At 43.1% G+C, this 17,923-nt stretch overlaps 1 protein-coding gene across 2 annotated transcripts in view; it reads left to right on the top strand.

The window, feature by feature from the left end:
- The window catches only part of LOC139155784 (docking protein 4), a 66,561-nt gene that overhangs the window by 40,576 nt on the left and 8,062 nt on the right, over positions 1 to 17,923 (top strand). The window contains exons 4-8 of one of the 2 annotated variants that reach the window (XM_070731058.1): positions 339 to 453; positions 584 to 703; positions 4,596 to 4,785; positions 13,496 to 13,634; positions 16,118 to 16,241. In XM_070731058.1, the coding sequence (XP_070587159.1) occupies positions 339 to 453; positions 584 to 703; positions 4,596 to 4,785; positions 13,496 to 13,634; positions 16,118 to 16,241 (688 nt within the window). Of the gene's footprint in view, positions 1 to 338; positions 454 to 583; positions 704 to 4,595; positions 4,786 to 13,492; positions 13,635 to 16,117; positions 16,242 to 17,923 lie in introns of both variants that reach the window. The other variant, XM_070731057.1, reaches the window with a different exon arrangement.

The following is a 17,923-nucleotide window of genomic DNA, read 5'->3' as shown; positions in this document are numbered from 1 at the left end:
ACTCACTCAAATAGCTGAAAATGAAGACTTCTAGTTCCAGTGGCTTAATCCAGCCAAGCTGTCTGTTTTGCTCAGCATCTATCATCCTTTCTACCCACATCTTTTATTTTATTTTATTAATTAATTAGATTTCTATGCCGCCCTTCTCCGTAGATACAGGGAGGTCCAAGGAGCTAAGCAGAACTAAATCCTTTTCTTTCTGCTGAAATTGAAATCCTAATGGCAACTTTCTTCTCCAGGTCCAATCATAAGACAGTTTGTGTAGGAACCAAGTTAAGGCAGGCAGTGGTAGACGTTGCTGGGAGGCGCTTTCATGCAGAATCTGGTTTCTCTTCCAGGTCACAGAGATCAGCAACGTGAAATGTATCACGAGGCTGCCCAAGGAGACCAAACGGCAAGCGGTGGCAATCATATTTATGGACGACTCAGCTCGGACGTTCACCTGTGAATCAGGTGGGAAGCAGCTGCTGGAACGGCGGAATTTCAAGTTGCTTCTGGAACGACGGCTGACGAAGCTGGAGGGGATCGGGTGGGGCTGCCCTGAATAACCATGAGCCTGTATGCTGCTTGTGTGTCTCTGCAGAGCTGGAAGCCGAGGAATGGTACAAAACGCTGTCCGTGGAATGCCTGGGGGCGCGGCTCAACGACATCAGCCTCGGCGAGCCGGATCTGCTGGCGCCCGGAGTTCAGTGTGAGCAAACAGGTAAGACAGGTGTCATTCCTTGGCCAGTCCAAACCTGGGAAGCAGGCCCCAAGGATTCGGGGACATGTGCAGTTTTTGATTTTGATGCAGCCTTCAGACACACACACACACACACACACACATGCAATTATATTTGTATTTTTGTGTTTGTATGTCTGACTAATTTTTTTTTTTAAAAATAATTCTAATATTGGCCTCCAATCGCAAGCAGTTTATTCATTATTGTCTTTGATCATGAGAGCAGTCAATTCTGCCATCTCAGCCAGCTCCATCATTTCCCCAGTCCATCCTCCCCCCCACCCAGCTGCCTTCCTTCTATAAATACTGGTGGCTGGGTGTGGTTTGATGGCTCAGCAATTGCCTGCTGTGTAGAAACTTCCTGGTGAGTCAGTGGGGTAACACCTGGGATCGTTGATGTAGCTGAGGTATGCTGAGTTAATGATTGTAGATTAGGCGTGATATCCTGAGTAGTTGGAGTTTGCAGGCTACTTGATTGTTTTGCAATGTGTGTTCCGAGTCTGATTTCAGTTTCTATGGCTGGGATACGTTTGAGGGCTGGCTTCCAGATGTCTGGTAGGCGGAACCTCATCGAAACGTCACCAGAAATTTCCAAATCCTATACGGGAAGAAACGCAAATATACCAAGACCATCATACCTGTACCCGTGAAAATCTACGAAAACATATATATATATGTCACATGTTTTTTTGCTGAATTATATATATATATATATATATATATATATATATATATATATATATACATACACACACACACACACACACACACACACACACACATACATACATGCATACACATGAATCTGCGGAGAGGGCCGGCATACACCCGTGTAAGTTTCAGAGATTTCTGGCGACGTTTCGACAAGGTCCCACTCATCATCTTCAGGCTGGTGCTTTTGTCCTTGTGCCGGGGCAAACACAGCGAGACCTGAAATTTGAAATCTCTGAAACTTACATTTATATATATATATGTCACATGTTTTTACTGAATTTGAAAATTAAGGGAGACTAGGATAGATCTATTTCGGCCTTATTTTGGCCTTATCAGCTAGCCATACCCTCACTGGGACTTGAACCTGCAACCTTTGCCTTTTAAGGCAGAGAATTAACATCTAGGCTACAGTATCCAATCCCTTCAGCTCTATACCAGGGAAGAGTTACACATTTTTGTCGAATCACCCTAGTATATTGATAGATAGATAGATAGATAGATAGATAGATAGATAGATAGATAGATAGATAGATAGATAGATAGATAGATAGATAGATAGATAGGCAGGCAGGCAGGCAGGCAGGCAGGCACATACATACATATATGCATAAATGTTTATATTGAAGATATTCCACATTAATGTCAACCATTCTATTGACCCTTATCCTCTACAGTCAATCGATTGTTTATAAATACAGTACGTCCTAGGCAGTGAAGGGCTACCAAAATTTTTACTACCACACTGTGGCTGTGGCTTATGCATTTTCTTTCAACATCTTTCAGTGCAAATTGGGGGCTCTGGGGTGGAGCTCCATTTTTGCTACCCCACTGCATCCGCCCCTCGTTCGAGCAGCAGCTCACCCCTGGTCCTAAGTATATATGGCATTTTTGTTTAGGTTAACACAATTCATATCTTATTTGATTCTATTAAAACATTATTTGTGTACATTTAAGATAGCTTTTACTTTCATTCTATCCTTTGTGTCAATTCAACATCAAATAAATTACTTAAAATTATGTACTTAGTTGATTTGTAAAATTATATATTTTTGTCTATGTTGATGTAATTCAAGTCTTATTTAGTTCTATTGAAATATTATTTGTGTACATTTCAGACTTTTTCTTTCATTCTTTCCTTTGTGTCAGTTCAACAACAGATAGATTGCTCAAATCTATTTACTTGTTGGTAAATTTCTAAAATTACATATTTCCACTCAGTTCCTTCTGGTCCATGTAGGGGGATAAGAGGTTAATTCTTCTTTATGTTGTTTTTATAGTTTTAGATGATTATTTTGGTTAAGTCAGTTATACCACCTGTCCCAAGCTGTATAAAATTCTGTTAGAATGTTAGAATTCTTATATGATAAGGAGAAAAATCAACTTTTGATTTTGGGATTTGAGGATTAAATCTGATTTGATTAGAGAAATATTGGGGTTAGGGTTAAGGTTTTTCAAGTATATGATTATACATATTATATATTAGATTAAAATAGGGAAAATAAAAAAATAAGAGCATTGTTGGTTTCTTTTTCGTGTCGACTTTTAGTTCTTTCTGTTAATTTAACTATAGACTATTAATTTAAACCAGACAGGGGTTGCTGTCTTTTCTTTGTACTGAAAAACTCGGGAAGCCACGTTTATTTTTTATTTGCTCAGTGTATTTTTCTGTCCTGTTATTCCCCTTTTCCCTTTTATGTTAATTTGCATTTTAATGTTTGTTTATGAAATATAATAAAGATACAGTACTTGTTAAAAAAAGTAGAAAGAGAAAGGAGGCAGGCAAACAGTAGAACTTACAAACTGCTTTTTAAAAGGCTCAGGAAAAAACAGTTGTTAGAAGAATTTTGGAAACCCTGTTGGGTAGTGAAGATTGACAAATCAATCTCCAAATCATGGGCACACAGATCAAGATGTGGGCCTTAACAAAGATTTCCACTGTAAGCCAAAAAACAGACAAAGTGAAAGGGATCAAAATTAAGGTGCAACTAATAATACTTTGGTAAGGCCACACTTGGAATATTGTATCTAGTTTTGGTCACCGTGATGGAAAAAATATATTTAGGCTCTGGAAAAAGAGTGCAGAGAAGATAAACAAAGATGATTAGGGGCCTGGAGGCTAAAACATATGAAGAACAGTTGCAGGAACTGGACATGGCTAGTTTAATTAAAAGAAGGACCAGGGAAAACAATGAGAGTAGTCTTCCAATATCTCTGGGGTTGCCACAAAGAAGAAGGAGTCTACCCATTATTCAAAGCACCTGAGGGTAGAACAAGAAGCAATGGGTGGAAATGAAACAAGGAGAGAAGCAACCTAGAACTAAGGAGAAATTTCCTGACAAGTTAGAATAATTGATCAGTGGAATGGCTTGCCTCCAGAAGCTATGAATGCTCCAACACTGGAGGTTTTTAAGAAGACGTTGGAAAACCATCTGTCTGAAGTAGTGTAGGGTTTTCTGCCGAAGCAGGAGGTTGGACTAGAAGACCTCCAAGGTCCCTTCCAACCCTGTTGTTATTGTTATTGTTATTACATGAAGAATGGTTGCAGGAACTGGGTAATGAAAAGAAGAAGTAGGGATGACATGATAGCAGTCTTCCAATATCTTAGGGGCTGCCACAAAGAAGAGGGAGTCAAGCTATTCTCCAAAGCACCTGAGGGTAGAACAAGAAACAACGGGTGGAAATTAAACCAGGAGAGAAGCAACCTAGAAATAAGAAGGAATTTCCTGACAATTAGAACAATTAATCAGTGGAATGGCCTGCTTCTAGAAGTTGTGGGTGCTCCATGAGTAGATTTTTTTTAAATAATAGATTGGACAACCATTTCCCTGAAATGGTACAGACTTTTCTCCCTGAATAAGGAGTTGGACTTGAAGATCTCCAAGGTCCCTTCCAACACTTCTGTTCTGCTCTGCTCTGCTCTGCTCTGCTCTGCTCTGCTCTGCTCTGCTCTGCTCTGCTCTGCTCTGCTCTGCTCTGCTCTGCTCTGCTCTGCTCTGCTCTGCTCTGCTCTGCTCTGCTCTGCTCTGATTTGGGCACCGTACTTGGAGCCTGGGAACTGAGAGGAGGGAGGATTTTGCTGCTGCTTAGGTCAAGTGTTGGGTGGAAGCCAGATTAAGGAGCCTTGGAGATCCTGAGCCATTTTTTGCATCCCCTTTTGCAGACCGGTTCAACGTTTTCCTCCTGCCCTGCCCCAACCTGGACATCTATGGCGAATGCAAGTTGCAGATCACCCATGAAAACATTTACCTCTGGGATATGCACAATCCCCGGATCAAGCTGGTTTCCTGGCCTTTGTGTTCCCTGCGCCGCTACGGACGAGATGCCACACGGTTCACCTTTGAAGCTGGCCGGTATGTCTGCAGTTGGATCATCTGGGTGATGGTGGGGGGGTTGGCACCTTTCCCGATTTTCCTTTGACCCAGAAGTCAGGTCATCTTGAAGGCGTTGTCATGCAGGGTGAAGTAAGGTGCTTCCAGGGTGGATGAAAGTATGGCTTTCCAAGTCCTACACACTGGATATGGCACAGATGGTCTGACTTTGTGGCAATCACTCTTGTAGCCCAACTCTGTTTTACAATGCTATAAAGCAGCTGTGGAAAATTCACTGCTGGCCCAAGGTCATCCAGCCAGCTTTCATTCCTAAGGTGGGACTAGAACTCACTGTTTCCTGGTGATTAATCCAAATTCACCCAACCAGCTTTCATTCCTAAGGATGAGAGCAAAATAGCTTGAAATAGATCTATACTAGTCTCCCTTCCTTTTCATTATCAGCAAAAATATGTTATACACACACACATACAGAGAGAGAGAGAGAGGTGGGCTGCTAAGGTGGGATGGTGAGGTGTGCTCACCCTCGTGGCTCTGAGTGCTAGCGGAGTCCAGCGCAATTATGCTATTGCACCTGGGCAGGGAGCGAAATCATGTGCGGACACACAGGTGCAGTAGCATAATTGTGCTGGACTCCGCTAGCACTCAGAGCCACGGGGGCGAACACACTTCACCATTCCACCTTAGCAGTCCACCTCTGCACACACGTACAACACACACACGTATATATATATATGTAACATATTTTTGCTGATAATGAAAAGGAGGGGAGATTAGTATAGATCTATTTCAAATTATTTTGCTCTAATCAGCTAGCCATATACAGTGCTACCTCGTGATACGAACCCCTCATGATACGAACATCTCGAGATACGAACCCGAGGTTCAGAAATTTTTTGCCTCTTGTTACAAACTTTTTCAGGCTTATGAACCCACCGCAGATCACAAAATGGCACTCCGCTGGGTGCTGCCGCCCAGCTGTCACCTTTTAAAACAGCCAGGGGGCTTCTCAGCGTTCACCCGAACCCAAACTTTTCGGGTTTGGGAGGCCGCCGAGAAGCGCAGCCGCCCAGCTGTCACCTTCTGAAACAGCTGGGGGACTTCTCGGCGTTCTCCTGTACGCTGAACCCAGAAGTTCGGCAAAAGTTTGGGTTTGGGTTCCAGAGGCCGCCGAGAAGCGCCCGGTTGTTTCAGAAGGTTACAGCCGGGCGGCGGCACCCGGCGGAGCACTGTTTTTACAATGGACTGCAGCGTTTTCGGCCGATCTGGAGGCTGAAATGGAGGTGGGGAATCCCAATAGGAAATTCCATGGGCGGAGCTTTGATGTCACAAAGACATCCTTCCTGGTCGGCCGAAACGTCTTCGTGACATCAAAGCCCATGGAATTCCCTATTGGGATTCCCTACCTCCATTTCAGCCTCCAGATCGGCTGAAAACGCCACTGCCGATCGCAAAAACGGTGGCTATAACCTTCTGAAACAGCCGGGCACTTCTCAGCGGCCTCCGGAACCTTATATCTACAGCAGCACGAAGCTTACAACTTCAGCCTGATGATGGTGAATGTGATTTCACCGAAACGTCGCATAGACCAGTGTTTCCCAACCTTTTTTGAGCTGCGGCACATTATTCACATTTACAAAATCCTGGGAAACATTGAGCGGGGGGGAGGGGGCAAAAAAAAGTTTGGACAAAAAAATATATCTTTTCCTCCCTTTCGCTCTATTTCTCTCTCTCCCTCTTTCTCTCTCTCCCTTCCTTCCTCTTTCTTTCCCTCTCTCTCTCCATCTCTCTTTGTTTCTCCCTTCCTTCCTCTCTTTTTTGCCCTCCTTCTCTCTCCCTCCTTCCCTCCCTCAATGTCTTTCCCTCACCCTCCTTCCCCCCTCTTTCTCTCTCTCTCTTGCTTTCTCTCTCTCTCTTGCTGTCTTTCTCTCTTTCTCTCTCCTCCTCTCTCTCCCTCTCTTTCTCTCTCTTGCTATCTCTTTCTCTCTCTTTTTTGCTTTCTCTCTTTCTCTCCCCCTCTCTCTCCCTCTCTCTCCCTCTCTCTCCCTCTCTCTCCTTCTCTTGCTATCTCTTTCTCTCTCTTTCTGTCTCCCCTCTCTCCCTCTCTCCCTCTCTCTCTCCCTCTCTTGCTATCTCTTTCTCTCTCTTTCTCTCCCCCCTCTCTTCCTCTCTTGCTATCTCTATCTCTCCCCTCTCTCCCTCTCTCTTTCTCTCTCCCTCTCTTGCTATCTCTTTCTCTCTCCCCTCTCTCCCTCTCTCTTTCTCTCTCTCCCTCTCTTGCTATCTCTTTCTCTCTCTTTCTCTCCCCCCCTCTCCCTCTCTCTTTCTCTCTCCCTCTCTTGCTATATCTTTCTCTCCCCCCTCTCTCCCTCTCTCTTTCTCTATCTTTCTCTCCCCCCTCTCCCTCTCTTTTTCTCTCTGTCCCTCTCTTGCTATCTCTTTCTCTCTTTCTCTCCCCCCCTCTCCCTCTCTCTTTCTCTCTCTCCCTCTCTTGCTATCTCTTTCTCTCTTTCTCTCCCCCCCTCTCCCTCTCTCTTTCTCTCTCTCCCTCTCTTGCTATCTCTTTCTCTCCCCCCTCTCTCCCTCTCTTTTTCTCTCAGCAGCGGCAGCAGGGTGATCAGCTGTGAGGCGGAGCTCCGGAACCGAGGCACCGACGGCGGCAGCTAGACATGTTGCTAGATGCCGTACATTCTGGCATTGCGCTGGGCATGGACGTGGGGCTGGAGCCTCCGTCCCAGCCGAGCCAGCAGGCAAGTGCCAGCCACGCAATTCCAGCATGTCCAGCCGCCGCCGGTCAGTGCCTCTGGAGCTCCGCCTCACAGCTGACCACCCTGGCGCCGCCCCACTATTACTGCCCGCTGCCGCTGCCGCCGCCATCACTCTCCCATTGCGCGCCGCCCTCCTGCTGCCGCCGCCCTCCCACCAGGCCCCAAAGATCACCTGCTGCCGTTGCCAGGAAAGCTCCAGCCGGGCGGGGCGCTGCAGCTGCCGGAAAACTTGGAAGGCACAAATAATGAAGCTCAGGTTCCGGTCTCACAACTTTTTGATCTTCACAAAAAGTTGCGAGACCAGAAGCTGAGCTTTTTTCTTCGCGGCACACCTGACCAGTTGGGAAACACTGGCATAGACACTCAAAATATTACACGGGGCAAAACCCAAACTCAGAACAATCTACATATAGATTTCCGCGGGGGATACGTTCCGAGAACGCCCGCGAAAGTCGAATTTCCGCGAAGTAGAGATGCGGAAGTAAATACACCATTTTTGGCTATGGACAGTATCACAAGCCTTCCTTTAACACTTTAAACCCCTAAATTACCATTTCCCATTCCCTTAACAACCATTTACTCACCATTATTACTGGTACTCAATATTGAATAAGACACTTAGTGATCCAGATATTTATAAAGATAATTATTTATTGACAATAATTATTTTTTTTGTTATTTATTTGCAAAAATTATTAGTTTGGCAATGACATATGACGTCATTGGGTGGAAATAACCGTGGTATAGGAAAAAAAACCGCAAAGTATTTTTTAATTAATATTTTTTGAAAAACCGTGGTATAGGCTATTCGCGAAGTTCGAACCCGCGAAAATCGAGGGAACACTGTATATATATATATATATATGTGTGTGTGTGTGTGTGTGTGTGTGTTTTCGTAGATTTTCACGGGTATATGTATGTAGATTGTTCTGAGTTCGGGTTTTGCCCCGTGTAATATTTTGAGTGTCTATGCGACGTTTCGGTGAAATCACATTCACCATCATCAGGCTGAAGTTTTAAGCCTCGTGCTGCTGTAAATATGGAATGTTTGCAACTGCCATTTGTTCCTTATATATAGTGTTGGGGGTGAAGATTTGGTTTGAATGTAGCAAATAGATTGGGTGACTATGTTTTAGTGATTTGATTGGTGGGTGGAATCACAATTACTTGAAGGATTGACATGGTGATTATTATGATATGTTTTTTTGTTTAAGGCTGGTTTCCAAATCTCTGGTAGGCGGGACGTGTCATCCCGTTTGTTCATGCTGAAGGGGTGCTTCTCTAACTCTATGGCTTCCATAGTAATTCTTCTGTATAAATTTTCTGTTTTGGAAAGTAATTTAGTTTTTTCAAATTCAATTTCGTGCCCTGTTTTTTTAATGTGCTGGACAAGGGAGGATGTCTTTTCTTCTTTTTTAACTGCATTCTTATGTTCTGCAATGTGTACGCTCACTCTTCGATTGGTTTGTCCAATGTATGTGGCTGCACATGTTTTGCAAGGCATTTCATAGATTCCTTGGTTTTCAAGTTGGGTTTTATCTTTTGGGTTTCTTAGGATGTTTGATATTTTTTGGTTAGTGACAAATGAAGTTTTGATATTATGTTTGTGTAGAATTTTACTAATTTTGTCTGTGGTGCCCTTGATGTAAGGGAGGAGGGTGGTACCATTATCCTGTTCTTGGTCTTGATTTTTGGGGGGTGTCTCTTTTTTGATTAGGTTTGTAATTGTTTTCCTTTCGAATCCATTAGAAATTAATACATATTTGAGTTTCTTCAATTCAGTTTTTAAGTGCTCATGGTCAGCTAGGCGTTTGGTTCTGGTGGTGAGAGTTTTGGCTACTGAGGTGATCTGTGCGGGGTGGTGGTGGGAGTGTGCATTTAAATAATGGTTGGTATGGGTTTTCTTTTGGTAGATGGTGTGTCCTAGGGTGCCATTGGGTTTTTTATAGATTAGGACATCCAGAAAGGGAAGTTGATCATTGGCTTCTGTTTCCATAGTAAATTATATTTTGGGGTGTAAGCTATTGAGATGTGTGAGGAAATTGTCTAGTTTTTCTTTTCCATGTGGCCAAATTACAAAAGTGTCATCTACATATCTCAGCCAAAGTTTAGGTTTGTGTTTAGATTGCTCCAATGCATTATTTTCAAAATATTCCATATGACACGTCCCGCCTACCAGAGATTTGGAAACCAGCCTTAAACAAAAAAACATATCATAATAATCACCACGTCAATCCTTCAAGTAATTGTGATTCCACCCACCAATCAAATCACTAAAACATAGTCACCCAATCTATTTGCTACATTCAAACCAAATCTCCACCCCCAACACTATATATAAGGAACAAATGGCAGTTGCAAACATTCCATATTTACAGCAGCACGAAGCTTAAAACTTCAGCCTGATGATGGTGAATGTGATTTAACCGAAACGTCGCATAGACACTCAAAATATTACACGGGGCAAAACCCGAACTCAGAACAATCTACACACACACACACACACACATATATATATATTTGTTTTTTTTCATAGATTTTCACGGGTATACGTATGTAGATTGTTCTGAGTTCGGGTTTTGTCCTTAGATCAAGGACAGAAACACCAGCCTGAAGATGACGAGTGAGACCTCGTCGAAACGTCGCCAGAAATTTCCAAATCCTACACGGGAAGAAACCCGAATATACCAAGACCGTCATACCTGTACCCGTGAAAATCTACGAAAACACACATACACACACACACATATATATATATGTGTGTGTTTTCGTAGATTTTCATGGGTACAGGTATGACGGTCTCGGTATATTCGGGTTTCTTCCCATGTAGGATTTGGAAATTTCTGGCGACGTTTCGACGAGGTCTCACTCATCATCTTCAGGCTGGTGTTTCTGTCCTTGTTCTAAGGCGAACACTGCGAGACACATCGAGATAGAAAAACATCCCCAAAATATGAACAAGCGGGATGATACCTCTCGCTTACCAGACACCTGGAAACCAGCCCTCAAACGTATCCCAGCCATAGAAACCAAACTCAGAACACACATTGTAAAACAATCAAGTAGCCTGCAAGTTCCAACTACTCAGGATATCACGCCTAATCTACAACCATTAACTAATCAGCATACCTCAGCTACATCAACGACCCCAATTGTTACCCCACTGACTCACCAGGAAGTTTCTACACAGCAGGCAATTGCTGAGCCATCAAGCCACACCCAGCCACCAGTATTTATAGAAGGAAGGCAGCTCAGGTCTCGCAGTGTTCGCCTTAGACAAGGACAGAAACACCAGCCTGAAGATGACGAGTGAGACCTCGTCGAAAAGTCACCAGAAATTTCCAAATCCTACACGGGAAGAAACCCGAATATACAAAGACCGTCATATATATATATATATATATATATATATATATATATATATATATATATTTGTTTTCATAGATTTTCACGGGTATATGTGAAAATCTGAAAATATGTGTATGTATATGTGTGTGTGTGTATATATATATATATTTGTTTTCGTAGATTTTCACGGGTATATGTATGTAGATTGTTCTGAGTTCGGGTTTTGCCCTGTGTAATATTTTGAGTGTCTATGCGACGTTTTGGTGAAATCACATTCACCATCATCAGGCTGAAGTTATAAGCTTCGTGCTGTGGATTTCAACTCCCAACATTCTCGGAGTTGGACTCTAGTAGTTGAGGTCCACACATTGTAAAGTTACCTAGGTTAAGGAACACCAGTTTAGACTTGCCTGCTCCATTGAGTGAGCTAACTACCATCTACAAAGGCAAGAAATAGGATCTTTCCCTTTTATTCCAGGCCTTCTCTGACTCACAGCCTGCCTTTTTATACCATGATTAGAGGGTTTTTCTAGCCTCACCACCCCCTGCTCACAGGCAACAGGACTCTGTTCTAACGATAAAGCTGTTTTGCCGGCAGAGAAAGCAAGGGGAATAATCCCACCCACCCACCCAACATCTCCCTGCCAGAGGCCAAAAACCCTCCAAGGAAAAGGCAGGTTCTGTTTCTCTCCTCCTTCGCTCTTGTGGGGGATTTCGGATCTTTGAGAGGACAAACCTGGGATCTGTTGAAAAGCTTAACCTTGTGCAATGAAGAATCAAGTGATCCACTTCTCAGTTAGACCATTCACTCTATTTCACACACTGTCCCACACTACGGTTTGCAAATCTTCTTCTAACTTTATTTGCAATCTGTTTTTAGTTTTACCAATGATTAACTTTTTAAAATATTTTTTTTTCACAAACTTTACATCCGTACATATACCATATCATCAACACATTACACACTTATGTATTTATCCAAAATATCATAAACAAATATACCAAATTGGCACCGTTTATACTTTTATCACCCGTCTGTTTTCCTTCTATATTTCGTGCTACTCCCCTCCCTCCATCTCTCTCTCTCTTTCCTGTACCTTCTTTCTCCCTTTCTCCCTCTTACCTACTTCTCTACTACTTCCTTCCTACTTCCTCTTTCTCCCTATTGTCTTTCCCTGAATATTTCTAATCTTAATCTGTTATGTGGTTGACGTATAAGCTTTCCAAAACCCTAAATTTATTCCAACATCGGTGCTATCCTTAAACTAATATCTTATCTTTATCTATATGTAAATATATAATTTATTCATTAGGTATGTCTATTATTACCTAATGTTGCTCCTAGTTCTACCAATGATTAATGAAGTATTGGCACAATAATGCTGATGTATTCTAGGTAGTTTTAAAACTATATGTCAGGCCTGGGGGACAGGGATGTGACAGGTGGATGGGCTAAGTCTACTAAGGTCTCCTGGCCCCTCTACAACTAGTTCAGGGGTCTCCAACCTTGGAAACTTTAAGCCTTTAAGCTTTGCTGACTGGGAATTCTGGGAGTTGAAGTCCGACAGGCTTAAAGTTGCCAAGGTTGGAGACCCCTGAACTAGATCACACACCCCAGTGCTTGTGAATACTGGTTTCCCAGTTGGACTTCAAGGCTTGCAGATAAAATAAACACTCACACCAACTGGAGCAAGCAATGAATACATGGTGGAGTTGGACTGGACCCTATTGGCAAATCCAATCCAATTCAATCAAATAAAATCAAGCTATATAAATAAAGTAATTTTAAAAAGATGAGATAATATTCAACAATTGATGGTGGATTTTGCAGAAAGTATAACAAAATTTGGCTACTTTCAGAGATTGCATTGGGCTGATCCGATGACAGCAATTGTATATTAAAAAGTTTGGTGTTTCCCATATATTTTATCAGGTCAGGTGTTATGAGAGGGGAGCAGTTTTACTTAGCAACCGCTTCACTCTGTGACCAAGTTACGGATCCTAATTGGGGTAACTAAAGAAGGACTACCTATATATTGTAGGTGCAAATAGTAGAGGCAAGCTTTTGTCTATAGGTGTGAAACCATCAAGAACATGTCTCAAAGGTGCTTTATTTTCAGGAGGAAACTGGATTTTCTGGATTTTTTCTTTGAAGGAAAAAAAATGAGGAAGTCCAGTTGCCTCCTGAAAAAAAGCACCACAGGGGTGAAACCCAGCAGGTTTTGACAGGTTCTGGAGAACTGGTAGCGGAAATTTTGAGTAATTTGGAGAAGCGGCAAATACCAGCTCTGGCTAGCCCCAGAGTGGAGAGAGAATGGGGAGTTTGCAATATCCTTACCCTGCCATGCCCCCAAGCCACACACCCCAAGCCACACCCACAGAACCAGTAGTAAAAAAAATGGATTTCACCACCAAACAACCATGATCTGGATGACCTCTGCAGAAATCAAGAAACATGGCTTGGATGGTTCACCAGGTCCCATTGTCGGCTTTGCGCCTGAAGGAATGAGAGGCGCCGATGATCCGTAGATGAGCCCATGTCTTCAGAGGGGGAAGAACAGGCTCCTATTTCCTGCAGTCTCTGTCTTGATCTCTGGATATTTCTTGTTGCTTAGCAGGATGTGTGATGCAGGGGAAGGGCTGTACACCTTCCAGACCCAGGAGGGCGAGGAGATCTATCAGAGAGTGCACAGCGCCACCTTAGCCATTGCTGAGCAGCACAAGCGAGTCCTGATGGAGATGGAGAAGAACGTGAGGGTGAGTATACCATTCCTGCCGGCAGGGGGGAAGGCAGACATTTTTCTAGGTATCTTCCAAACCAGGGGTCTCCAATCTTGGCCACTTTAAGCCTGGGTGACTTCAATTCCCAGAATTCCCCACCATAGAGTCTCTTCCTAGCACAGCATCCTTTTTCCTCTACCTGTTCCAACCAAAAGTCCCATCAGTTGTGGAGCTGAGTCAGCTGACTGTTGTGGTTGGCTCATGGCCAGCTCCTCTGATAACAGATTTTGAACCGGATGTCCGTCGGAGCATCGGAGACCTGTGTGGCTCTCGGAGGGTTCAGACAGTGAGTGGGAAGGACAGATGGAAGCTGAAGGTGCTGTAGAGGTAGAGATGAAGGCCCCTGCAGTGTCTGTGGAAACCCCAGTTAGAGCCTCGTCTGGGTCGGATGGGGAGGGGATAATTAATGATCCCATTCTGGGTGCGAAGGATAATGGGACGACAGGAGCAGCTGCGCAGATGCAGGAGACGTTCCTAATCACAGCTGGGAGTAATTAGGGAATGCTGCAGCAGGCTTAAAAGGGGAGGTTTTGTGGAAGGAATTATCGTTTGTGGTTAACAGAGAACAAGAAACAGACCTGGAGTTTCATCTCTACACCAGCATTTTGCATCTTTGGAAAACAACCCAGTTTTTGGACACTTGTGTTTTGAAAGACTGTAGCTCGTGAACAATAGAGTGAGTAGCTTTGCTGCAGCCCCGTTTGGAGGCATTCTTTACAAACCTTGGGGGGAGGGGGTGAAACATTCGCTTGGCACCCCAACCTTTTGGTCATAAACAGACATTCTTCTGCCATCATTGCATGGCTGTCAGCCAATTTGTAAAGCAATATATTTTGTATTTTGGAAGCCTCCAGTGTGTGTGTGTGTTTTGTATTTCCTTGCTGCTCAATACCGACCAGCAACAGGGAGCCACAGCAGAGGGATGAAAGAGCCACATGAGGCTCCAAAACTGCAGGTTGCTGACGCCTGCTGTAGACTTTTGTTCAACAACTTTGGCCACTTTATGATGGCTGGACTCCTAGCTGGCTGGGGAATTCTGGCCAATTAGGTCCCATAGAGTCGGCCTTCTCCGGGTCCCATCAACTAAACAATGTCGTCTGGCAGGACTTCTCTGTGGCGGCCCCGGCCCTCTGGAATCAACTCCCCCCTGAGATTCGAATTGCCCCCACCCTCCTTACCTTCCGTAAGATGTTGAAGACCCATCTATACCACCAAGCATGGGGGATTGATTTCTCCCCTTACCTTTCCTGACTCAACATATGAGATTGGTATGATTGTTTTAGAATTGTTAGTTTTTTATAATAATGGGGTTTTTAATACAGTTTATATTGGATTTGTATTTTATTGTATCTATTGTTGTTGTGAGCCACTCCAAGTCCTCGGAGAGGGACGGCATATAAATCTAATAAATTATTATTATTATTATTATTAAGTCCTCCTATCCCAAAGGTTCCAAATTTGAAAACAAAAACAAAAACGTTGCTATAGTATAGAGCATGCAGTAGTAAAGCCTTTTGCCTGCTGGATATGGTTGGGAGGAGCGGGATAAGCTTAATTTTTCATGAAGTTAATTCAGTTTTCTAAAGAAAATTTCTACAATGTGCCAGCTTCCCAGAGCCAGCGGGGACCAGAAGAAACTCAGTGTTTCTTAACCTTAGCAACTTCAAGTTGGTGGACTTACATAGCATGCTGGCTGGAGAATTCTGGGAGTTGAAGTCCATATAGTTCAAAGTTTCCAAGTTTGAAAAGGTTGAGGAAACTGATCTAACACCATTAATAATGTGTGCCTTTTATGGCAGACTCCTTCAAGGGAACTCTGAAGTATTTTAACATGGATTACCATATTTTTGGAGTATAAAACGCACCTTTGTTTTGGGGGAGGAAAATGGGGGGGGGAATCTACCTACCAGGTATTCATCTGGCTGGTGTCTTCAGTTTGATCAGCTTCTGCACATTATTTTATCCACTGATTGTTCTGCTGGCTCTTGGCACGAGCCTCCAATTAACACTGATTAGGGCTGAAAAAACCTTTTTCAAAGGGAGTAGCAGTGAAACAAGCCTGCAAAGACTTAGGGCTGGAAAAAAAACCTTCTTCAGAGGGAGTAGGAAGCTGGGAAAATTGTTAGCACCTAGTTAGGGCTGGGGGAAAAAAACCTTTGAAATGCTACATTCAGAGTATAAGACACACCCAAATTTTCAGCCTCTTTTAGGGAGGGGAAAAGGTGCGTCTTATACTCCAAAAAATAAAACTATCTGCCCTATTGTAGGAGCCTTTTTTTTTAATGCCGCCATCTGCAGATTCATCCATCCATCCATCCAATTTCCATGGCTGCCCATCTCAGTCAATGACTCAGGGCATCTTACAGAAAATCTATTCCAGTTAAAAAACAACCCAGTAAAAAACCTTAAAGAGAGTTCAGATTTTGGAAGCTCACCTCCTGCTCTTTCTACCTTTCCAGTTGTTGAACAAGGGGACAGAGCATTATTCCTATCCCTGCACACCTACCACCATGTTGCCACGCAGTGCTTACTGGCATCATATCACCGGCTCACAGAACATCACCGAGTCTTCCAGCTACGGGGGTGAGTCCACATCTCGTTCCATTTGACTGGGAGAGTTTCAGGATCGTGTGAAATGATCGTACCACTTTATACGGCACTGGTGAGGCCACGCTTGGAATACTGCATCCAATTCTGATCACTGTGGTACAAAACAGAGGTTGAGCATCTACCAAGAGTGCAGAGAAGATCAACAGACATGATTAGGATCCTGCAGGCTAAAATGTACAAAGAACCATTGCAGGAATTAGATGTGTCTAGTCTAGTGAAAAGAAAGACATGGGGTAACGTGTTAGCAGTGTTCAAATATTTGAGGGGCTGCCACAAGGATGAGAGAGGGTCAAATTATTGTCCAAAGCCCCAGAAAAAATGGATGGAAACTAACCAAGGAGAGAAGCAACCTAGAACTAAGGAGAAGCCTCCAACAGTGAGGACAATCAACCAGTGGGACGGCTTGCCTTCAGAAGTTGTGGGCGCTTCATCTTTGGGGGGTTTTAAGAAGAGACCGGACAGCCATTTTTCTGAAAAGATGTCTCCTGCATGTATAGGGCGTTGGACTACAAGATCTCTGAGGTCCCTCCAAACTCTGGTGTTCTGTTCCTTGACTGCTCTTGAACGTGAAAAGCTTTTTCTGGATTGTACCTTACTAAATATAAACAACCTGACTGGATAGCTCTAATTTAATGCAACATTGAGATGATATTCTGAAGTCAATCATTCTGCATGCCGTGTTCCATTCGCATATTAATGTTCAGGGGCTCAGTCCAAATAAAGATAGGCACTCTATTGATTTCCAGAAAGCAATCTTTCCTTTTTGTCCCTGGAGCTAAGAAAGCAAAGCTCCATTTGGTCTGGATCCTGTCCAATGAATTCATTTATTTGAAAAGCTCCTTCATTCAGAGTTGTTCTCTATCTTGGTGATCGATTCCTCTGTTGTAAGAATTTGTGATGTTCTCTCAGATGGCTTCTCTAAAGCTCCCAAGGGGAAATGATAAAGATATTTATAATATTCAAATGTAATAGCAAAGTATCCAAGATTTCCGATGTCTGATAATAGTTGATAGCGGTCACAACAGCAGTAGGAACAATCAGTTTTACGTATAATTTAAATTATTAAATTAGATTATTAAATTAAATTAGAACAAGGGGAATAAGATGCCTTGAATTGCCATGTGTGAGGGGCGACAATATAATTTTCAGAAATAAATAAATAAATAAATAAACTTAAGGAGAGACATTCAAAAGTAATGATAAATAGTGTTACTTCACAGAAAGAGTAGCCTGGAACCAACTTCCAGTTGGAGCCAGTGGGTCAGTCATCAATAACCAAGTTTAAAGTTGATTGGTTTACATGCAGGGGTGAAATCCAGCAAGTTCTGACAAGTTCTGCAGAACCGGTAGCAGAAATTTTGAATAGTTTGGAGAACCGGCAAATGCCACCTCTGGCTGGCCCCAAAGTGGGGAGGGAATGGGGATTTTGCAGCATCCTTCCCCTGCCACGTTACCAAGCCATGCCCACAAAGCCACACCATACCCACCAAGCTACGCCCACAGAACTGGTAGTAAAAAAAATTGGATTTTGGATCCACTAATTACCTGTCCTATGCTCTGACAAAATATAAAGGTAAAGTAAACATTAATAAGATTTAAAATTAATAATTAAAATAATAAATTAAGGAAAAGAAAACAAAAAATCCCACAAACTT

This window comes from Erythrolamprus reginae, unplaced genomic scaffold, assembly GCF_031021105.1.
Source record: "Erythrolamprus reginae isolate rEryReg1 unplaced genomic scaffold, rEryReg1.hap1 H_57, whole genome shotgun sequence".
NCBI classification, from domain to species: domain Eukaryota; kingdom Metazoa; phylum Chordata; class Lepidosauria; order Squamata; family Dipsadidae; genus Erythrolamprus; species Erythrolamprus reginae.
Note: the sequence above shows the minus strand (reverse complement) of the source record. Positions and strands in the feature narration are given on the sequence as shown.